This window comes from Lonchura striata, chromosome Z (genome assembly GCF_046129695.1).
Source record: "Lonchura striata isolate bLonStr1 chromosome Z, bLonStr1.mat, whole genome shotgun sequence".
Lineage (NCBI taxonomy): Eukaryota > Metazoa > Chordata > Aves > Passeriformes > Estrildidae > Lonchura > Lonchura striata.
Genome location: NC_134642.1, coordinates 54,904,716 through 54,929,209, shown reverse-complemented (window position 1 = coordinate 54,929,209; position 24,494 = coordinate 54,904,716). Strand labels below are relative to the sequence as shown.

Here is a 24,494-nt window from a genome sequence, read left to right as displayed (position 1 = left end):
TGTTGCAACCCACTGGGTACATCTATTCCAGGAAAATGAAAAGGTCAGTGATAACCTTCCCAATAAAACCTTCTGAGAAAATGTCATTTCAGTTATGTGTATCTGACTGGCAGAGTTCATCCTCAAATTTTTTGAGCTTTATATTTTTTTATTTCTGGAATATCATCATCATGAGAGGAATTCAGCATTCATAACCATGATAGTATGATGTTATATCAGCTCATGAACTGATGATAATATACATTCTGTAACAGACATAGGACTTTGAATACAGGTGATTTACAGTATTTTTCTTAGTGTTTTTGCTGGTAAGTCACACATAAGATCATGGTTGTATTCTGTGTAACTATTCTTCTGAGCAGCTTCCCCTTAATGTTGGCTTCTTAAAAATACTTAGATTATCTCCCAAAAATCATGAGGAAATTGGACAGGTGAAAACTCTCTTAGTTTCTTCAGATGTCGAGGCATCCAGATCTTCAAGTGCACTTTCACTTTGGGATCCAGCTCTCACACATAATGGGAAGGGTTCCTGTTGTAACACTCATAAGATAAGCACTCACAAAACCACAGGAGAGTATGGAGGAGTAAAGACCATGCACAGAATTCAGAGTCTACAGTCTTGCAATGAACAGCATTTAAGCAGCCATCTCCACATTATCCCATCAGACATTTCTCTGTGTATTTGGAATCAGTCAGGGTCAAGCAGTGATATGTGCTAATAGTTTTGAACAGCATCAGTTGTATAATGTCACAGTTAGAAGCAATTTGTGTTTCTGTAATGATACTGTATTTAAATGCCATGGAGTAGTGCTTACCTGCTTTACAGGGGGATTTTTTTTATAGTTAATCAAATTCAGGCAAGTTTAATTATGTGACCTGAATTAGTTATCCAGTTTGAACTGCTGGAATTACAAGAACAGGTACTTTAAGAATAAGTTACCACAGAATACTGGGGTCTTTTCGTAGTATTGGAAATAAAGATTAGTGGGTTTTATGATGAATTTGCCCTTTAGTGTTGTAGGAGGCTCTTGATAACTGAGTTCAATGCAGAAATTCAGGGAATGTATTATTAATGTAAAAATACAGGCAATATTTCAGGGCAGAGGTCCAGCAGCCAGGCTTGACATCTCAACCTGAATTTTAAGTGGCAAAAAATTCCAAAAATAATCGAAATTTCTCTAGTTTGCCAATTAAACAATTGCCCAATTTTACAAAGCAGTGATGTTCACCAAGGAGGTCAGAGAGAAGTCTATCATCAGACAAGACTGATGGGTTTGTTACTGTGTGTATGGAGACATTATTTTCCCTGTAACATATTTACCAGTTATAACCATCATATTATCTTTTTTTATATCTATGACAGATTCTTTTAACTTTAGATTCTTTCAGCTCTCCACCCTACAACCTTTTCTTGTTCTGTTTTTTTCCCCTGAAATTTAATTTTGTCCCTTTGACTGTATTCAATCTTATTCAATTCAATCTATATATCAGTTATAGTATTGTCTTCTGATGATCACATATTGAAGGTCATCTCTGTGGCCAGTCAACAGACAATGATAGGTGTTTTGTGGATTTCAGTTCTACTATAAATCCTTTCTGAACTGTTACACTGCATCCACATCTGGTGGCATACTCACTTTCATTTGCTTATAGTGGAGTCTAGAGTCTGATTAATCTCTATGTACCACTGTATATAGTACTGTGTTGTCTTTTCATTCAAGGACCAAAAAAAGTAACTTAAATAACAATTTTACCTAGCTTCAGATGCTAAATCTTTCTTATAAAGTAAACCGGAGCCTTCAGAGAAACAGTAATCACTGGGAAGAAGAGGTGCAGCACAGCGGTTTTTTTAGGAATTCTTCTTGTGTGGGAAATGCAGAGACGAAATATTTGTGCCAAAGTGAGTAATAGAAATAAGGAAGATTGCTGTCTAAAATGCCAGAATATATGATTCATTAATCTGTGATACTCAATTTCAACCTAATTTGTGGAGTTTACTGACCATAAATAAGTAGTTCTCTTGTTGCTGAGTGAGAAACATCAAGTAATTGCTAAGTGAGAATATAACATCAAAAATACAGGATTTATAGAGAACATCTTGGCATTCTTGCAGCATTCTAATGTTATGATTAATTTTTAACAGAAATACAGATAACTATTCTGCTTCTGTTAGCAGGCTAAATTGCAATATCTTTTCGCTATTTTGGAGATGTCATCCCTCTTTGAATAACAAGAAAATGGAGAGTTTTTAGGCAAATCAGGGCATTGTCCACTGAATTGCTATGGTGTGACAAGTGCAGCCTTCCAGCTGATGCTGTCTGTGTGCCATCAGCACAGAAACGGTAAATAAGCATTCACTGACCAAGTTAGGATGGTCTCTTTTCACAAGTAATTGTATCATTCTTCACTTTTCTGAAGGACTCCCTTGCTGGTGAGTTTTGGGAGGGACAAGTGTCAAGAAGTAGTACGATAATGAAGTACCTGTGATTGAGCAAGGATTACATTGCTCTGTTAATTCTGTAAAAACTTGTCAGTTTGCCACCCAAATAAATGCCTAGACTGCGTAAAACATGGAGCAGAGTGACCTCTAGAAGAAAAATCAATGGCAATTCATATTTCATATGTCTATAATTGCTTGTGAGAGCATGGCAGCAGTTTGTTTATAGAGCAGCTTGTTCTACCAGGGATTGTTTCCTTTTTCTTCTTTCTAGTGGTGATGCTTCACATGGACTGTGAATTACAGCTAGACACAGAAATAGACAAGTTTTATTGGTGGTGATTTTTTATTATTGTTTTCACATTACTGTCTTCAGAATTGCTGCAATGTGTTCTGTTCTAGCCAGTGCACTAGATTAGTTACATAGTTACATGTAAATCGTGTTCACAACTGTTTCCTTGAAAGACTCAGGAAGCTGTTTTTTACCTTCTCTTTAGTAAGCAAGGCTCTGTCCTCCATGAAGTCATCCATTTGCTAGTATTTTAACCACCAAACTGATTCCATTCTATGGCCATCATTTTTAAGCAATTTGTCAGAGAAGCAAGGCATTCTCACAGTCTGCTAATTTAAAGACAGAATTTTGAAAATATCTTTTTTCCCCCTGCTTTGCTTTGTTTTTGTTTTTTTTTTTCTTTTTGAGAAGCTGTTGTAAGATTTGTATCCCCACTGAGGACCGAGATGTCACAGGGATGGAGAAAATGCCGCTCACTTTATGGATTACTGTTAGGTCAACAAAACTTTGGCAGCATTGATTAACTTGACAGTGAGTACAGCAGTACATTTATCACTTATGGCTGTGCTGTAGAAAATCTAATAAGAGGCAAACAATTCCCTTTAGAGCAGTAACAGGTTCACTGTGGCTAACGGTGCATGCACTGGAAATTTCTGACTTTAAATTATACCCTTGCTGCTAGTTGGGTCATTGACTCCAAGCTACTGCACTTTCACTACTATGTTCTGTATTATTAATTTGATCAAAGTTGTTTTGGCTTCTATAAATGTGTGCAAGCCATATATTGAAGTTCATTTAAACTCATAAGCATTTTTGAAGAAAGGATGCTGGAGGAACATGATCCAAGCTACATTATACAGAAGGGGCAGTTACTTGTTACCACTACAAATGTTAGGGATCTTAAAGGTAATAAAAGAAAAATTTTGAATTGTCGCTTGCAAACCTGCCTCTAATTCACAGATTTAAATAAATCCTAAACCCAAATCTATCTTACATTCAGTAAATGTCATAGATTGTTCAGAAGGACTTTTTCCACGTGTGCAAATATGTACGAGTAATTTCCTTAAAAATTCTATACATGCTGATTTACAGATGTTCTTCCAGTTGCCTTCTTTTTGCGATAATAATGAGAATTGAACTGCTAAGAAGAGATTTTTTTGCCTTTCCTGTGTAGAAGCACTGCTGCTTCACTACAACTTACTGTTTGGTTATAATCTTATGGTGAAATTGGGTTTTATTCAGTATTTCTTGGTTTTACTTTAGAAGAACTTTTCTCAAGGCCTGTGCATTGGAAAATGTCTTTGCATTGCAGATACTTAAAAGATCAAGGTTTTTTGGGTTTTGTACTGATTAGTTCTCTTAATTGTGCTGATTAGTTGTACTGATTAGCTCTCTTAAAAGGAAGCGCTGCATAAGATACTCTTCTACTGAAGAATACCAAGCTTTTTTTGCAGTTCAAATAACCAAATGTATGTAAACGTCACATACCCAAATAATTGTGTTTCCAGAAACATGCAGGAAATAAGATTGAAGAGAATTTGGTGTGAAGTGCAGATCAGAATATAGAGTGTGCAGCTTAACTTCTAGCTTTGTGATACAATCTGAAAAATTGCTGTTCAAATCAGAGAGTAGTAATTTTAATATATTTTAATATTAGAATATCTGGTACACTAAGCTGGAGAGCATTTGTGGGTAGCAGCTGTTATTTCAAGTATTTTATGTTATTTTAGGAAACTGTTCAAATTGGAGGTTTTGTTCTGCAGTATCTGTAAAAATGATGTTGTTTTCTTTGTTGGGAGAGAAGTATTCTACTTGAATCAATTGTCAAGAGGCTTAATGTAATAAGGCATTTTGTGGTCTGACTAAAAGAAACACTGTGCAGAAGAAATTCCCATAGCAGTTTGTTTTTAACAGAAAAACTGAGTTCACCTGAACCATAAATACATTGAAAACTGAGGCTTAATAAGGTAGAGCAGCTTCAGAAGGAAGAGGGATTGTTATCCAATTGTAATGACTACAATTTAACCAGATATATGTGTTAATGATAGTGAAGCTCTATCAACACCGTAACAGCAGACTCTTTGCAAGAAATGATCAAGCAAGTGGACATTAGTAACCTTTGCATAGCTAGGGGGTAAACACAACTGAAATAGTGGCTCCCCTTTCCTCTTTTATTTTTTTTTAATTTCCAGGATAGAAGTTGTGTTTTTCACTCTCTTATTGTATTTTATAGGTAACAAGACAAATTTCCACACTTTCTCCTGGGTTCATGCAATAAAGGAGTTACCCTACTAGCTGCCTTACTGAATAGAGACCTGGTATTGATTACCTATCACACTGGCATCAGAACTACTCTTAGGATTCAATTTTTTTGTTGTTTTGCATATTTTATTGATCAAAAGTGGTAAATGAGCATCAAGCGTGCAAGAAGACGATGAATTGTTTACTTGCATAAAATAACCTTTCAATAAGGAAAGATGCATTGCTCACACTTTTGGTGCTGTTCTGCTGCCCGAAGCAGATGGCATTCAGCTGCTATTGATTTGCTCCTATAGTTACAGAGCAGCATGTAACAAGGCATGCTCATTTCTCTGAAAGAGAGGTGAGGTTTTTTTGCCAGGGTGGCAGGAGTAAAAAAAGGAAGGATGGGGGGTTATGAGGGTTGTTTTGGGGTTGTGGGTTTTTTAAAAAAAAAATGTTGAAGTCCTGTGCAAACAAAAAGCAGGATTTCTGTGTTTGCAGAGGAAGGGAATTTGTCCAGTTCTGGCACTTCTGATGACATTAATTCCTAATGTGGATTGAATCCATGAGCAAGCAAGTACTTAGGATTTTTAAAATAGACAGAATTTAACATCACAGGCTCCACACCACAAATCCTAACTGCTGTGGATTTTTTGATTTATATATGTTTGGTCCTACTTGTGTAAAAACTGTTGATTCATTAGCAAGACAAAATCATACTGCAATATGTTGGGCTTGATTATGCAAACAGTTATTTTCACTGAAGAATACAGAATTTAATAATTTGCTGCTGGATCTCTCCTGTAATGGACAACATGCAGGCAGACAAAGTCAGCTTTTTCTGAAAATGTATGTGGAACAGTATTTAATGCAGAATTTTGCCATGAACAAAATTGGCAGATTTTAACAAAATGCAGGTATGTGATAGAAGAGGGTGTCAGCAAATATAGTATAGGCATATTTGTTCTAAGACAAAACGTTTTAGTTAATATATAGTCTTATTCCTGAAAAAGTAGTTTAGTGGGTGGTACTGAGGAGCAGGGCATAGTCCTTGATCAATCTGTTTTCACATAGAAATAACCTATCTGTCAAGATCCACAAGTGTTGTAGTATGAGAGTTAAATTCAGATTCTTGGTGACAAAACTGGATGAGTTAAGTGTTACATATTAAAGCCTTTTTTGCTCACCTGATTGTTCTGCAGTGATTTTCTGCAGGAAATGCTTATTCTTGCTTTTGGACAGTCTTGAGCATCTTCCTGTTCTTATGTGATTTAGGAAAATAAAATTAAATTATTTACTCCTTTATGACTGCTCTACTGTCCTCTATTTTTTTTACATTGTGTTTCTTTTTAATGAAAATAAAGACTGAGTTATTACTGGCAAAACATTGTCACAGCATAGTTAGTAGCTAATTATTTATCAAGAATTTAATTTTAACATGCATATCAGTGTCTATTAAAAAACACTTCATCTCTTCAAATTTCTGTTCTTTCTCACATTGATTTCAGTTTGCTTGTGTAATTTATGTAATGCTATCTTACTCTTTTTTAATATCCATACGGTTAAGTGTCACTACATCTTGACTATTTCTTGTGATGTTTCTATAGCATAATCAAGCAACAAGACATTGAATCTTTGACTTTAACCTGTTGGTTCCAATACATAGTAGACATTTCTTATGAGTGTTTTTCAAAGCAAACCTTTGTGATTTTTTTCAGAAAACAGATTTTTTTAAATCAATTGCTAATGCTATCAGCACAGCATTTATTGCATTGTTCTGAGTTGATTTGGTCTTGCTCTCCTGTGGGGCTAAGGAAATGTTTGAAACATACGAAGCTTTACAAACACAAGTTAATATAAAGAACATGGATAAGAGTGTGTTTTAAAACGGGGTTTTCTCTTGCTATGAGAAAGCCCATTGCTTTCACAAATTTAAACAAATACATTTATATTCATGTTTTATACTTATGATGTCTATCTGTACTGTTAGTATTGACTCTGATTTTCTTCATTTTCTCCATTTCTAAGTTTTTCAGTGGTCGAAGTATACTTTGTGCTTCTTTGCCATTGTGTTAGCAACCCCCCCTCAAGTACAGAATCAAGGCATCAAAGTAAATTGTTAGTATATTAACTATTCAGGTGAAAAAAAACCCAACCAAAAAAACTCAGTCCTACACACAGACTTTTTACCTTTCTTTTGCTGATTAAGGTAAGTAAATGTCTAGTACACAATATGTATTTTCTTGTTGACTAAAATTTAAGTAAGCTTCAGAATTTTTAAAATAAAGCTTGCCAATTTCATTGTAACTACACTTCCAACACTACAAAATAACCTGGGGTACTTATTCAACATTGTATTTTGTGCTGAAAGGGCTACCAACACTCAAAACTAACAAGTAAAACCCAAAAACCACCACTGTATATATCTAAATATATTTCATTAGGTATGTTACCCCTGTTTTACCTCTGCAAAAATGACACAATTGAGTTCATTAACCCCAGGTGCAGTGAATTCCCTGGGCTTTCTGCATTCTCTTGTTTGGACTTCGGAGTGGGTACCTGCTGCTTAGTCTAATTAGTTTCAAAGGGAATGTAGAATCATTTCTCAAGAGTTTACCCTGACCCGAAACATCTGACAAGAAAATGTCAGAGATACAAAATAAGAAGTTATTGTAGAGTTGAATAGCATTTTTGTTACAGTATCTTGTAGAAATAATGCAGATGAGAAAATCATGCTCAGATGACTTTTAAATTTTGATAAAAGATTGGCATGAAATTATTATTCTTTTGGAAAGCAAGACTTGTTGTCATAGGTAAGTTTCTCAGACCTTACCAAACATCTGGCTCTTTCCTTGTTCTGAGCAAAGGCAGCAAAATGAGTTAGAGCTATGGGAGATTCCTCATGAAACTAAAAAGAAGTGAAAATATTACCAATAGCAACTCACTCCCCCAATCACTAATGGCCATTCTAAGGTCCATTCTATGTGTTCTCCTAACCTATCTTGTAACAACTTATTTATCTTAGCAAGGATCTTGTAACAACTTATTTATCTTTGCTGAGTTTGCCTTAAGGCTTTTGGGGAAAGGGGAGGTTTGTCAAAAGCTTTTTAGAAATGAAAGTAGGCTCTATCCTTTCAGGGGTTGCAGTAAGTATTGAAACAGAGTCTCTTTCCTTTGTTGTAATATATAGTCTGTAACCATCTATCCAAAGTCTGTCTGTTTCAATCACAGCAGTTCTGTGATATGTTTCCATTCAGATGTGTATATCTTTGTTGCCAATAATTCTAGTTCTTATTGTAGTTACTAACTTCGTGGTACAGGCATATCACTTTAATACCCAACAGAGTACCCATGGTACTCTATTGCCATTATTATTACTACTATTGTTGTTGTTGTTACTGTCATCATCATCATCATAATTATTACTGTAATTTGTTTAAATTTCTGGTTCTAAAGCAGCTATAAACATGATCTTACACACCAATGTTAATCCAGTTACACACCAATGGTAAATAATGTTACACACCAATGTTAAAATTAATAAATTGAGTTTTCTTTGAAGGAATACTGTGCTCCTCCTGATGCGTTACTGTAACAAGCAAATGCCTTTCTGTGTGTTTTATGATCTCAACTATGGAAATGCTTTGATGAGGATCCAAAAAAAAGGTAAAATAGAAATGTATGGTGGATATTCTGAGTTTAAATCTGACAGTGATAAATGCTGGTGGCTTCACAATGGCCACTCATGTCTCAGATGGTCATACTCTTTGCTGGATGACCATGCCCAGGGAGTGGAGGTGAGTGGAGTTACATCCAGCTCATGTCCAGTCACAAGTGCTGTTCCACAGGACTCAGTGCTGAGGAACAGCCCTGTGTAAAGTCTTTATCTGTGATCTGGATGTGGGGATCTAGTGCACCCTTAGTCAGTTCGCAGATGACACTAAGTTGGGTAGCAGTGTTGATCTGCTGGAAGGTAGGAAGGCTCTGCAAAGGGATCTGAACAGGCTGGATTGACAGGCTGAGGCCAGCTGGATAAGATTCAATAAGGTGAAGAGCTGTGTCCTGCCCTTGGGTTGTAAGAGCCCCCTGCAGTGCTACAGGCTGGTGGCAGAGAGGCTGGAAAGCTACACAGCAGAAAAGGACCTGGGGGTGCTGGTTGACAGCAGCTGAACATGAGCCAGGGTGTGCCCAGGTTGCCAAGAAGGCCAGTGGCATCCTGGCCAGCAGGGCCAGGGTAGAGATTGTCCTGCTGTCCTGGGTACTGGTGAGGTCACACCTTGAATCCTGGATTCAGATCTGGGCTCCTCAATTCAAGAAGGACATTGAGGCACTGGAACATGTCCAGAGAAGGGCAATGGAGCTGGTGAAGGGTCTGGAGCACAAGTCCTGTGGGGAACAGCTGAGGGAGCATGTTTAGTTTGGAGAAAGTTTTTCCCATAGGGGACCTGATCGCTATACAACTACCTGAAAGGAGGTTGTGACAGAATAGGGGTTGGTCTCCACTCTCAGATATTAAGTGACAGGATAAGAGGAAACTGCCTGTACTTGGGCAGGGGAGGTTTAAATCTGATGTGAAGGAAAATTCCTTCAAGGTCGTTAAGTGTTAGAACAACCTGTCCAGAGAAGTAGTTGAGTCACCATCCCTGGAGGTATTTAAAAGACATATAGGCATGGCACTTAGGGACTTGATTTAGTGATGGATTCAGCAGTGCTGGGTTCAGGGTGGGTCTTAAAGACTTTTTCCCACCTAAATAATTCTACAATTCTAAGAAGGGATTGTCACACACTAAGTAGACAGGAATGTAGACTTAACCCTCATATTTAGAGGAAGAAGTTTAGGATTTGCAAATTCGGCAAATATAAACCTGACATTTCCACTTTGAAGTAGATTATGTATTTATGATAGTTTTTAATTACCTAGTCAGATCTGTTGCAGAGTTTTGCTTCTTTTTCCCATGCAACCTTCACCCTGATGCACAAGCATCAGCATAGAAGGAGAGCAGTACCAGACTGACAGAATACAAAAACCTATCAATTTTGAAATTTGCCAGGTGTTATAATTTGCAACTACATTTCTTACACTCCTTCTTCTCTCTCTCTCTTTTTTTTTTTTTTTTTTCTATTTGTCTTGGTGGTCTCTTTCTTTGATGTTTCTCCAAATGTAATTTATAGGTAACTGGTGTCTCATAAAGCTCTGGTAGTCGATAGCAGAAACTTCCTGAACAGGGAAAATAAATATGCTTCTGGTGATATGAATTGTGCTGTGTGCAGGCAGTTCTTGTGGCTGGTTTGTACCTAGAGTGTTTTTTAAGGAAATTCTGGCATTTACCAGTGACCCTGTTGGTCTAGGGGGCTGTGTAAGAGGACTCCGATGCTGCCTGTCTCAGGTGAGCATCCTGGTGCTCCATGGCACTGCCAGTTGGAGCTTGCCCTGGGAGAGGGACTGGCAGAGGGTAGAGTAAATGAGGCACCTTTCTTCTCCTGAATGTTCAGTGGTTTTTTTACTATAGTATATTTGTATTTAGTTATTTTAAGCTGTTAGAAAACAGTACTGCAATCTACTGTGTATTGTAATTTTAAATATGGTTGCTTTTTTACAAGCCTAATTTCTGTATCTTCCTAGAATGTGTATTTTCTGAAAATACTGACCCATATATATATATATATACTATATATATACAGAGAGAGAAAGAGAGAGAGAGAGAGAGAGAGAGAGAGAGAGAGTTATCTAAGGTATTCCTGCACCTGTTTGTTATCACCACCACTATTCACATCATCTTAATTACTTGTTAATTTTCCATGTTTCCAGTGGTCTGTTACTTCTGAAAAATACTTCAATTTACATATTTTGAAATCAGCATCTAATTTTGTCATGAGTGGATGTATTTATTCATGGTATTACTTTTTCCTGTTACTTATTTTTAAAAGCCTTTCTTGTTCCTGCTAAGTTTTTATAATGTCATTAGCATGGCTTGCCTTTTTTTTTTCCTTTCTGCCTGTTTCCTTTCGTTTTGCTCTGTTGATTTCTTCATTTCTTCATTTATTTCCATCCAGCTTTGTCTTAACCTCCAATCCTTTGAGCAGTGTTTCAGGAAATTGTATTGACTGCTTTCTTTCATTTGTATTTTTCAAAGGAACCATTCTTGCACTTTGTTTCTAATCTTTCAAGGACTAGTCTCCTCTTCTGCTGAAGAGAAGTACACTTTTTGCTCCCACTAAATTATATTCCCAGTTTTCTGGAAAAAAATTCAGTGTTTTATTTTTCTCATTAAATAGGTTGTATTTGTAGACTTAGTCACAAGCCTACACTTAGTAGTTAAATATTAGTTGGAACTGTAATTGTGTTTTCAACTTGCTATCTAACTAAAGTGCTCTCATCTTTAGACCTATGTGGTAGTATTTTTAATTAAAATCAGTAAACTTCCTTGCAGTGTAAGTTTTAGACACTGTCCGAATTTCTGCATATACATTTTCTTTGATGATCCAGTAGTCATTTAACCTATTGGGCTTCCCTTTCATTTAATTTATCCTTTGCATAGCTTGAGATTACTATGATAGATTGATTTGTCACTCATGAGATACTGGGGGTGTTTTAAGTTCACAGGATGTATCCTCCAGTCTTGAGGTTCAGAGGTGCAATTCCCCTCTGTCCTCCTTTTTTTTTAAACTCTTGTGACTTTATATTATCTTTCAGATAGTTCAGTTGGAACTTCTGGATCTTCACTGGATATATTTTGTCTTATAATACCTATAGTCAATATTTGTTCCCTTTCAAGCTCCACTGCATGGATGTCACTCTTACTGTTGACTTCCCTTTGATACACAGTATGGGAGTGTTAAGTAGCTGGTGCTTCATATGGAGCATCACTTCTGTGTTGTTGTACATGTGTTTGCACACTTCTTGCAACTTTATACAGGTTTTTAAGTACGTGTCATAACTTTGTTCTGTTCTTACATATGTGAATACTTGTGGAAGTAATAAAAAGTGGAAATACTTTTTAGAATTAATCCCAGTTAATAACCTCTAACAGGCCTCACTGAACAAGGGAGTAAGCTTCTTCATAGTTCTTCACAATGGATATTATGAAACATGATTGTATCTGCTATTACTTTAAAAAAGAAAATCTTCATCTTACAAGTCTGATTCCTTTGTCTACTTGTTTTTTAGCTAATGTGTTCTTTTGATAACCTTTTTATCATTTCATGGGACTGTGTAAAGCAGTTCAGGAAAAGCAGGGTAATAGAAGACTATAGACTCTAAAATGTTCTAAAAGATGCGGATTTTGGTCCCAGTGGAGACTGACACTCTAGCCTACTTACTGTAGCTGGAATGTATTGATTTTCTTTTCCCCCATTTTAGCTGAACCACCGAATTAGGTATTGTGAAGCAGCTTTCCCTGTGAAGAAAGGAAAAACTGTCATGAACTTTTTCACCCTAACAGTATGGCCTTTTAAACTAAACCCTAATAGAAAAGTCTGTAAAAACCCTGTAACTTAGCTCCCACTCTCTTTTCTCTCTTTCCAACAGTTCTTCCAGCAACCTCAGGAAAGTGTGATAAATGACTGTAAGAAATTCATTTTTAGATATTTCTTCATTAAAAACAGCAATAATAAACATAATAAACATAACCATAACCATAAAAATATTAATAATAATAATAATAATAACAATAATAGAAAATTATGCATTTCTGTGGCATGATCTCTGAAGGTTAGCAAAGTGGTCTTGTTCAGGTTTTCAGCAAGATGTTCAGTTACTGTTATAATTGGCTGATGAGTAGGTTTTGGGCCTAACTAGAATGCCAGTGTTCGATTTCAGTGTCCTCTATGAAGATATGTCACCATTTACCCTGGCTTTAGTGACAATTTTCTAAAAAGGAAACTCATGGGAAATCATTATGCTGTTTATATGTCTCCCTTGTTGGAGAGCATTATCGTGTGATATTTTAACACTGTTTTCTACTGCATGATGGCATCTAGCTGAGGTTAAGGCAGAACAAGTCCCTTTGCAATTTTGTGACTATATTTTACTTACCGAAGGAGAAAAGATAACCGACAATTAAGTATTTCAGATGTCACTGAAAGAACATGTGCAACTAATCAATGACATCCTTAGGGAACATGATTTTATGAAACTGATAAGGTAGAAAAATCGGGGATTTTATGATTTGTCTTGCATAATAATAATTGCACCCTTCCAATGAAAAAGACATTTCTACTGATGTAAACATCAGACTTTCCCTTGTGTTGTGTTGTGGGTTTTTCTCCTGAAGAACAGAGTTGTTCATTAAAGTGTGACAGTAACAGATAAATACCCTTTACAATTTTCTAAGAAAATATGACACTTCTGGTTCAGCTGAAATCAATGAGTTGAAAAATGTATTTCTGGAGTCACTTCCCAAATCACTTGCTGGAGGTTGTAGTAGCTGATTTAGTTTTGAGGGAAGAGGGAATTTTATTTAGTTTAGGAAGGAAATACACATCCTGGGGTTTTTTTCTTAAATTAGCTTACTTAGTGCTCTGGGACCCATATTTGAAATTCATTGCTATAATCTTGATAGAATTTGGATGCAACAAAAATTCACTACAAAGAACTAAGTGTGAGTTTTTATTTCTATGAAAATATTTATCTTTCTGTTTCTGACAGCAGAACAAACAAGATAGCTAGTCATGCGTACAAGCCAGTATCATATATTCACTTGAACACAGTTGAGCACATTACATCACAAAGTATAGGTGGTGGTTGAGCAACTTTACCTGCAGGTTCCTTTTCTGCACACCTATCGTGTAAAGATGCTCAGGTTTGCAAAATATGGATTACTTACAATTTTTCAGACAGAAATAAAAAATGTGTGTTGTGGGTTGTTCCAGGTAAATTAAGCCAATTATAATAACATTCCTGATTTAACAGCAATTTCATTTAACTTTAATAGAAAGCTGAGAATGCTTAGTTTCTTTTTCTAGATCCACACACTTAATCCATTGTGGCTGGTTGGTGCTTGTAGAGGTTTTGTTTTGGTATTGGTTGTTTGATCGGTGTGGAGTTTGTGTGGTTTTTTTGTTGGTTTTTTCTTTGTTTTGGTTTAGTTTTATTGTTGTTGTTGTTATCAGGCCTTTTTCTTCTCCTTTCTTCTGGTTTCCACTATGTATCTTAAATGGCAAGATTATGTCCTCACCCCTTGTTGAATCAAAGCCAGTGAAGCCAAGCCAGAAGTTAATTTGCTCCCTATTAGTATAATTAACTTGTAAACTTCGTATTTTTATTTTTGATGCCTAGAAATCAATATCACATTACATTACATCAGTTGCAAAATCCTCCTTTGGTCAATGCAGTCATTTCTTCCTTCATCAAATTCTCAAAATGACAAAATTCCCAACCAGCACAGGTGGTATACAAACACAGTGGAGTGAAAAATTGCCTTTGCTTCTCTGCAAATTCTACATTTGCAAGTTTAGTGATCAGCAAAACAGAGTTATTGACGGCTAACAAACTGCATGGCTTAACGCACTAAAATGGTATTATCTGCCTACATCTTTTTGTGAAAGGTATTTGGTTAGGCCACGGTTAGCATGGCTAGGGTTGACTTGATACATGTTGTGGGGGGAAAAAAAAACCAAACAAAATAGAATGAGATTAATCTCACGTGAGTGGAAGTAGAAGCAAATAGGCTTGTAAGAGCTGTAAGTAGTTTTCCTTTCATAAAATGGTGTATCCTGTTCTTCTCTGCTCCATTCAGCAGCCTTAGCATGTAGCTCAGCTTTTAGAAAAAGATGTCAAGAGTTGTATGTATGAAGTTGCACATAAGCACTGGATGCCCTTAAACATTTTTCTACAAATTTTTGCAGTACCTCATTGCATATAATTAGCAAGATGGTTTTACTTGAGCTAGTCATACACATTTCTATGCAATTCACACACTCTCTCTGAATATGCATCCACCTACACCTTCTTTTGTGCATAACTTGAATGCAGAACAGGATAAATTTTTCAGCAGCAGAGTGCTGATTTTGCAGAATGCAGACAGAGTGGAATTTTTTAATGCAGCATCCTCATACAGAGGTGAAGTGAAAGGCTTAATACTTACCATCATTTTGGACTTCCTTGTTTGTTACATCCCTTAAAATCTAGAACAGAAAAGTTCAAAAGCTGCATTTTTCTGTGATCTTTTTTTCAAACATTTTAGTGATGGTATCTGCTGTTAAGAAAGTGTAGCCTCTGAATTCAGACTTGCAAATGTAAAATGAAGAAAAGATCCAGTTCACAGATACCTTTGTTTTTAAATGCTTTTAAATCCATTCACATCTTACGTGTTGTGGTTTGACACGGAAGAGAATTTTCTCAGGAAGTTGGTAGTCAAACCAATCAGTGTCAAGTTTGGATATTGGCACCTGGAGTGATCACTGAAGGCTGGACATGCCTCTGAGAACACAGGGGGTTAAAAAGCAAGAACTCCCAGTGAATGCTCTCTTTGGTTCCCGTCATCAGTCATCAGAGAGGGCAGACCTCCCCTCCCCAGCCACAGGCTGGGCAGGGAGGGGAAGCCATGCAGCCTGGAGAGGTAGGCCAGGGTGTGAAGGGACTGGAACCAGACCATGTCCTGTAAATGGAAGGGTGGAGGAAGTCTGAGATGTCTTTGTTCTCCCCGCCTCCCCCCAAGAGGGAAAGAGACAGAGAGCCTGAAGACACCTGGAAGTTTGCCAGCAGAGGAGAAGGAGAAGCAGGGGGAAGGTGCCCAGCATGGGAGATGGAGTCCTGGGCCAAGATTTCATCTGTCCAGGGAGTCCAGGACTTTTAACCCTTTCCTGGGGAATGAAGACTTTGTGAAATACTACTCCTCCTCGATTTGAAAGGAGAGACGACAGCCTGAGACCAGAGATGTTAGGAAAAGAAGGCTGGGGGGAGATGATGGAATGGCTTTTGGCTGGACTCTTCTTGGTAGCCATAGACTGAACCAATTTCTCCTGCAACAGAGACTGCATTTTTAGGGGGATGCAATGGTGAGCCAAGAGACCTGCTTTAGCAACTACCAGCACAGGAATGGAATGAACAGAGAAAAGCTGAGGAGGGTGTGATGATGCCCTCTGTCTTCAGGAAGATGAAGATCTCTCTTTTCACTCTTGGCCCCAGGGGAGGAGGAAAATGGGGGTGTACTGTGGCCCCAAAATGAGACGCTGGAATGTTGTTTCTTTTGATCCTTGGCAAAATATCCTTAAAGAAGCCTATGAGCAGTCTGTCCATGCATGGTGGTGAGAGCACTGTGACATGGAGAGTGTCACACTGGCAGATTTTCTTTGGGCATGTGTGACATGGAAACACAAGAAGTGGCAATTGTGTTTCCTGGGGTTCTGTGGTGCAAGGGAGACTCCTCTCTCCCCTCATGGACTTAGTATTGATTATATTGAAGGGTGATGATTTGATTGAGGGTCCAAGTTGCATCTCACTGTGGTTTGTTGGAGTTGGGGTGGTGGGAGGAAGAATGTTTTGGAAGGTTTTCATTTTGGATTTAGTGTGTCTTTTTTTTTTTTTTTTTATCATAGTAGTAGTTCAATAAAGCTTTTTTTCTTTATTTCTATTTATTTTCTGGGCATGCTCTGCTCCTGATCGTATCTCACAGCACTTATTTGGAAAGGTGTATTTTCAAGGGAACACTGGCATTGTGCCAGTGTCAAACCATGAGATTATGCAATTTTAATATGAAGCAGGTTTTCCTTACACAAGTAACCAAATAATTTGCTATAAAACTTGCTATAAAATCTAGATGACTTCTAGATGTCTCTCCCAACCCTTTTTTTTTTTGTATCCTGCTATCCTCTATATATTCCATTGTGTCTCCCTTGTGATATTGTAATGTAAAAGAATACACATGCAGGAGTAAATTACCTTCTGAATGTAGGAGTGACATGTCTTTGCAGATTTGTTTCTTCTCTATATTTATTTCTTCTATCACAGGTGGGAAAGTGAACAGAATGAACATGGAAAGCTTGGCTTCTAGGAGTCAATTTAATTTTAAATCCAGTGAAGTTTCTTCCATATGTACATTCACTTCAGATCAGGCCTTTATGAAAGAAATCTCTTTAAGAAAGCTTATGGCTTCCTTTCTCTTGTGAAGTACACATGTCTTCAGAATGCATGTCAGTATGAACAGTAAAGAAAAAGGGGCTTTATCTTTCAGGTGAGACATTGGTTGAATGTATGAACTGTTTTTCTTTGCTTTGTGAAAAGTATAGCTCATCAAAGGAAAAAACAGAAGATGTAGTCTGGCTATTATGTGGCTGTTGTATCATGATTGTGGAACAATGTGGCAAGTCTGGCCAGCAGCATGGTCAGAGCTTTGTCATTTGGAGCCGTAGTGCAGATACGTGTTGTAAGCTGATCTGTCAAGCCAAGCAAGGAGTTTCCCTTGTTGTCATATAACAAGACTTACATTAAGAAAACTGCACAAAGTGAAAACTTCTTCTGCTCGTAAGCCAGATGGTAGTCTTCTGTGAGGTGAACATGAAAGCACTAAGCTGAGGCTGTTTTATATTTTAAATAAACAGAATTTTATTCACAAAGGAGCATGCGAGTAACTTAGTTCCAGAATCAGACATCTCTGTTTGAGAGGCATAAATGTTGGCATCAGTGATGGCAGGTGAAAAACAATGTAGTAACATAAGTTGAATGTATTTCTAAGTGATTCATCAAGAACTGTGGTTTTCCTATTGAAATGAGGCATTCCAAAATAGGTGTAAAAAACGGAGAATTGAAAAGTATTGCAAGAGAGAAATGTTCTAGCTTGAATGGAACTGTGCAATATCTAAAATATTTTTAAAACTTGGGTTTCTATTGTGCCTTTTTTTTTTTTTTTGACAGACAGTCATTTTAGAAAATGAAGAGCTCCCTAAGATATTTCTTGATTTTCTGAATGTTCGTCATGTACCTACTTTGCCAAAAGCAGAAAGCTGTGGGTAAGCTCTCCTTTACTGAAAAATATATGGAGGCCAAAAGGCCCATATCCACTCAGTGCTGATGCAATTCCACTGACTTAAAATGGTCTTGCTGCCAACACTGTAAAATAAATGGGCATTAGGTTCATGTTAAGTATGTTTATATATCCCCAAAAGGTTGTAAAATAAATCCAGCATGTTCAACAACAGAAGGGAAGTTTAATGTAATATTCTTGGAAAGCAAAGTAGAGCTTAGATGAGAAAAATATGACTTTCTTGTAGATTGTGAAATATCTACTGAAATGTAAGATATTCATAAGCACTCAGTAAAAAAATTGCATAGAAAGCCTTTGCATGTGTTTTATGATCATAGTATCTGCACAAAACAGTGCATCATTCCATGATCATTCTATGATCTCACTCTATGTATTCAAAAATGAGGTTCTTTCACCTTTCTGATGACATGACCCAATTGCCCATCATCCCCTGGGAAGGGATCCTAATGAGAGTGACAGGAGGGAATCTTAGTACGATAAATGTAATGGCTACAGAAATACCCAAACCAGTGTAACTAGAAGCTCTGTTACCATCTGTAGCTGTAAGCATAGTAGGCAGAATTTCTTTTGCTATGTAAGATGATGTGGTTGATAGTGCAGAAGCATTATCAGAACATGCTCCCCATGAAAGCCACATGGCCATTTTCCACTTTGGGGCAGGCTGTTTGGATCCACAGTAGTGAGCAGGTAAATTTACATAAAGATAATTTTGAGGCCCTCTTATCCTTGGAGATCTCTATGGCACAGGGCAATGTCCAAAGTGGTTCAGAAGCTATCATCAGGCTTATAGTTTTCACTTGCAGTTAATGACATCAGCTAGTATCCTCAGTGGAACTACACCTGAGCTGTTCACAGATAGATGGAAATTAATCTGTTACAGTGTGCTGTCATTGTGTTATAGGATGCTGTTATTTTTGAGTTGTGGTGGTTATAAAATGATACAATCTCCCACGTATATTTACTTGTGTGGCATTATGTGGCCACTGACAAGAAGATTATTCCCCTTGGTGATTCTTAAAGGATTTGGGGGTTTTAATTGTAAAATTAATTTTGTAGTAACCAAAGCTTCATCACTTTACTTGCAGCTCTTTTGATGAAACAGAATCTGAAGAATCAAGGTGAGCTTGATTTCTACTCTTTTTAGGGCACCGGATTAATAAACTACTTAAATTATTGCCATTTGCTTTATTAGTTCCTTGCAGTTAACAAATTAGTAGTTTAGGATTAAAATTGTATTTGTTAAATATTACCATCAGCTGTGCTATATCTATACATTTTTAGTGTGGCTTGAACATCCTTATGCTAGTGTTGAGAAATTCCTTACAAAACTGACAGAACACTGTCAGCTCTGAAATATATCTGGGAATGTATTTTTTGTAGCAAGAAGATTTAGCAGAAGAAATTCAAAGTCTGGGTTCTTCCCCATGAATTTGATAGAGTTTCATCTGCATCTGATTGCACTATTTGGAATGTATGTGTACAGAGCAGAGTGGAGAGGGCTAGGGGAGGCTGTCTGTGCTGTGGCCAAGGCTGGGAGTAAGGCCTGGGGACCTTCCAAGGGCTTCTCTCCATGGGTGAGACTTTGGGTGCTGTAAGAACACGGTGACATTTTGAGTTGGCTTGGTGGCCTGGAGAGCCTATGGATTGTAGATCGTCTTGTAGCCTGCATGATACCACGTGCCAGGGAGCAGAGCAGCATCAGGAAGTCTCAGAGCTGCAAGTCACTCCTCCTGGACTCAGCCCCTTCACTCCGGCTTGACATTGAGGGTTTTGCTGTATGACTGAGGAGCAGCGAGCTTTGCTTCCCAGAGATAGAGCCTGCCCTTCTGGGCAGTGCTGGTGTGTGGAACCGCACTGCATGGCTCCTGGTAGCTCGACAACCTCACTTTATCAAAGCTAGTTTGTAGAACAGTCTATTTACTGTCCCTGGAAACTGACATCGCTGTTCTTGACCTTTCCAGCAAACTGTCCCACCAGCCTGTGCTGCTGTTCCTAAGGGATCCATATGTCTTGCCTAAAGCAAACGGTAATCAAACCTGTCATCTGTTAGCACCACTTTACTAATTTGACCCTGCACTGCATAAACCTATTATTATTTTTATTTTATTTATTTATTTGTTTGTTTGTTAGTTTTTTTTTATTTATTTATTATTGTTATTATTATGCCAGCCTAGTCAAATGACACTGGTCCACATCTAATAACCTGCCAATAAAATGATAGTTCATGTGTAAGAAACCAATAAAACACTAAGTGGGGTGGGTGATTTGTAAAAGGGTAGAATTTTCTCCCCAGTTCTCTCAGGCAAACCCACTGAGAATTCAAATCAAAAGAACAACACTGCTTTGCTTTTCTTGTTGTTGACCCTTTGGCTGTTTTGCCTGAAGGATTTAAACTTGGAGGCCAGTCCTTTGTAAGTGCCTTTCCCCTAAACACTAGCTGATCTACTGCAAGTGTGTTTTTATTTCCATTTGGATTATTATTATCATGTCTTATAATTTATAACCTCTGGAACCTCTGGAGTTCTTTATAGGGGGAAAAAAGTGTACTTTAAGTGTAAGTGATGTATTTCATAGGACATTTACCGTAGACTTCTGTGGTTCAAAAGAGCATTGGAAATTGTTATAAACTCTTTAATATAAAAAGTTCTTTGAATTAATAATTCAGAGAATTTACAGTCTCAAATTCAATGTGTGCAGGGGAAAAAAAAACCATTTTTGGAGTGGGTTCCTCTTGGGTTTGTCAATTTTACTTGTTTGAACTTGTTGCAAATAAATATTTATTTTTAAAATGTAATATGCTTTCAGAAGAAAATTTTCTCCCTGAGCTGCACATAAATTCCTTTTTAATGTGGCATTTTATTTCATTTTACAAAATAATGTGTTGAAAGCAGATTCTCACACTGCCTTAAAATTCATTAAATTTTTAGCAATAAATTTAGAAAAGAACACTTTTTTGCTTTTTCTAGACAATGGAGTGTACTTCCTTGATATTTTTTCAAGGTGTTTATAAATAGTTGAGGGGAGGGAATAAAGAAGACAAAGCCAATCTCTTTTTAGTGCTGCGCAGTGATAGGACTAAGAACATAAGGAACATTTTCCCAAGCCCAGACACAGGTTGTCCAGAGTTGTGTTGGGTCTCCACTCTTGGAGACACTTGGAAGCTGCCTGGCCATGGTCCTGGGTGATTCCTGCAGGTGCTCCTTCTTGAAAAGGGGTTTGGACCAGATCACCTCTGGTCATCCCCCAGCTGCAGCTGTTATGTGATAGTGCTGTTTTTTCATGCTGTTCACCAAAACCATAGGGACAAGCTCATATATTTTGAGAGGGTTAAGTAGTCTCTCTTGCAGGCAATGTCCATGCTAGCTAGGTGGGGCCAAACACTCTTTGATCCCATGAAGTCTTACTGAACTCCAGTGTGTAACTATAGTGAAACACAGACAGCAGAGGTCCAGTGTGATTCAGGTCCACCTTGGAAGACAGATTGCAAGGCTGTTTAACTTTTACTTTGATTTGGCATTAGTCTGATTTCACAGACTGAAAGTTCATTTGAGGCTGAAGTGCAGATCACAGAATTGATAAGCCAAAGCACAGTAAGGGGAGGGCGTCACTGCACAGGGTCACATCTGACCCAGTGATGTGACAACAGTAATGAAGAATCACCCACAGAGTAACCTCTATTTAAAATTTGGTCCAGATGCTAGCTATACTAGTATTTTGAGTGAGCCACATTGCATGTCTTAATCTTAGTGTTTAATGCTCCTCCTAATTGTATACTTGATTCCTCAAGAGCATGGTATAAATTATGAACATTATGTAACTCCGTGCCATTCTGAAGAGAGAAAATGGATTTCATATACAGTTATCCCAAAAAAATGAGATGGTGCTTAGCATTTCCAGCCCACATGTAACATTTTGCTGTAAGACTTCAAGATTCTGCAGTTCTGGGATGGTACTTAGCTCCCTTCCGTAATGTGTACTCTGAATAAGGCTAAAGCTCCTTTTTGTGACATCACTGGAACTTTCCAATGAATTTTTGTTCTTTGACGTAATGCAAAAAAGCATAAAGTCCTCTACTAATGAATAATGTTTAAATATTGAGTAGGCTTCATTCATGACATACAATAGAAAGGACATTTCAGACTTTCGCCAAGGCATTTTCTGACCTTGATCCACAGTATTTAGAATTTTATATGGCAGGTGAATTTTCTTTGAATTTGAAAACCCTAGAACATCAAATTCACTGCAAGTCATTCTTTAACTACATGAATTAAAACACAAATTAGAATGTGAATTATGGTTTAAAAAAGGAAGAAGAAAAGCAAGTCCTGAGTCTAGGGCCTCTACTAGTTGACTCAAGTCTAGTTAGAAAGAAACAAAGTTTTTACAAAACTACCATTAACTTTAATTCTTCATTCTTAGTTTGCAGCACAGAGAAAATACAGATGAGCTTTCTAAAATTTTCCCTCTGATATGAGTTCTTTAATAGACTCTGATTCCTTTGTAAAAACAGCCAAAGTTTTTATGACCAAAAGTGAGTGTCCATTAACAAATAACTGTTTATTGAATGTTTTCTTTAAAGACGGTGAATTTCAATCAGAAGTCTTTCCTGGATACCAGAATGCCTGTGTTAACATATTTCAATAAATAGGAAATAGTGTGAGTTTTAAACAAAATAAATAACTATTTCTGGAATACAATACTCAAATTTTTACCCTGTCACCGCATTGTGACTTGTCTTTATAAAATACAATCTTGCTATTATTCTAGTGACTGAGTTTTATGCACTGTTGAATTGCAAGACTGTTTTTCCAGAGATAAGATCCACAGTTACAAACCTGTAGGCTGATATTTGAAGTTTTGTTTTGTGCAGAAAGCAGGAACCATCTGCTCTTAGGAAATCCAATTCTAGTATACTAACAATTTTAGAGTTGTAAGATGTGATAAGAAATTCTTCATTTTAATGCCTGGTGATTTAAATAGACCCTTCATTAACCCCTCAGGTGTTGGTGCATTTCAAAAATCTTTTCAATTCAATAGTGTACCTCCATTTACATAGATCTATTACTGTGTTCTATGAGGCACTTCTTTCATGCCAAATGGAATGTGAAAATTAACTGGTAGTTTCCTCTGCATCCGTGACAACAAAGCAGTGGAAATTTTTTCCTTCAAGTACTGTAAGATGACATTTTGTAACATGGCATTTTATGTTGATTGGACAACCTCAAAATTTCTTGCCTCAAATAATCTTTCTTGTACAGGCATCCTCAAGTCTTCCCAGTCTAAACACTACTGTAAACCACAATACAAAAATACAGCTTTGAAGTATTCCCAGTAGTAATCTAGAAATTTCTTCAAGTATATTGAGATTTTGTTAGAAACTGAATTGCCAGTGTAATCCATCTTCCTTTTGAGAAAAGATTCAGATAAAGAGCTGGAGCCTAGCAGCCTTAAGTATTAGAGCATCCCTTTAAATCAATAAGCTACAAATCTGGCAGCACATTCATGCAATGCCCAGTGCTACCCTAAAGTGGCTTTAGTGCTGAAACAGCATTACTAATAGCACATCCTTAACATGGATAAACAGTTGAGTGATGCAGTAACCGAAAGTAAGTAAGGCCTTACCTAGTTAAGTTTCACAAAAACATTTATATTGTACTGACATGGATAAGAAAGTAAGTTTCTTTCTTTTTTTTTTTCCTTTTTAGATGACTTTCCAAATGTAGTTATAGATGGCATTCTACATGGAATATTTTATCCTCACTTACTGCCCAGGTAGAAGTAATACAAGGCAAGAAGAAGCTGAAGTCATGGTTAATAGAATTAACAGGAATAAAATTCTGTGATGGGAAAATTATGCTCAAAAGCAAGAGGCACAATCTCAGATTAAGTTCAAGCATTATATCTTTTTAAATTAAATCACTGTCATTACAGTTTCTGCTTTAAAAAAAAAAATATATGGAAACAACAGTATTGAAGTTATTTCTACTTTCTATATATTGACACGCTCTATTTAACACTAAATGTTCTAAGTCATACACTGAATTATGCTAACCTTTGAAAAGTTTTACTAATTATTTCTATAATATCTCTTAAAGCAAACACTAAAATTTTGCACCAGGATTTTTCCCAGCACATTACCCATTGCTAGCTCTGGATGGATTAAAAGCGCTGAAGAGTGTGTGCTGAATTGGAAACATGCTTTTACATAGCACTCTCTGAGGAAATTTTCTAGATTTCAATTGAAATTATTTTACTTACCAGGAGCTTTTATGTGGCTTTTGCACATCTCCATTCAGTTATGATATCTAACCTGTGTGTTTGTTTACTCTCCACACCAACTTGCTGACTGTATTCCATATATTAACATTTTATAAGTCACAGAACATACAACTCTGTGGTAAACTAAAGCAAGCATATTATTAAGATTATGGTCAAACTAAAACTGATACATATGTATGTGTGTTCGTTCATATGTTCAGATTTAACTGGAAATTTGTATGTGTGCTACTGGACATTACAAAATAAATTACTAGGACATGAA

At 37.0% G+C, this 24,494-nt stretch overlaps 1 protein-coding gene across 1 annotated transcript in view; it reads left to right on the top strand.

The window, feature by feature from the left end:
• Nucleotides 1-24,494, top strand: part of SNX24 (sorting nexin 24) — an 88,727-nt gene extending 64,233 nt beyond the window's left edge. The window contains exons 4-7 of the mRNA XM_021546253.2: nucleotides 17,824-17,918; nucleotides 19,039-19,071; nucleotides 19,915-19,979; nucleotides 23,659-24,494. Coding sequence (XP_021401928.1) covers nucleotides 17,824-17,918; nucleotides 19,039-19,071; nucleotides 19,915-19,979; nucleotides 23,659-23,729 — 264 coding nt within the window. The 3' untranslated portion in view covers nucleotides 23,730-24,494. The remainder of the gene's footprint in view (nucleotides 1-17,823; nucleotides 17,919-19,038; nucleotides 19,072-19,914; nucleotides 19,980-23,658) is intronic.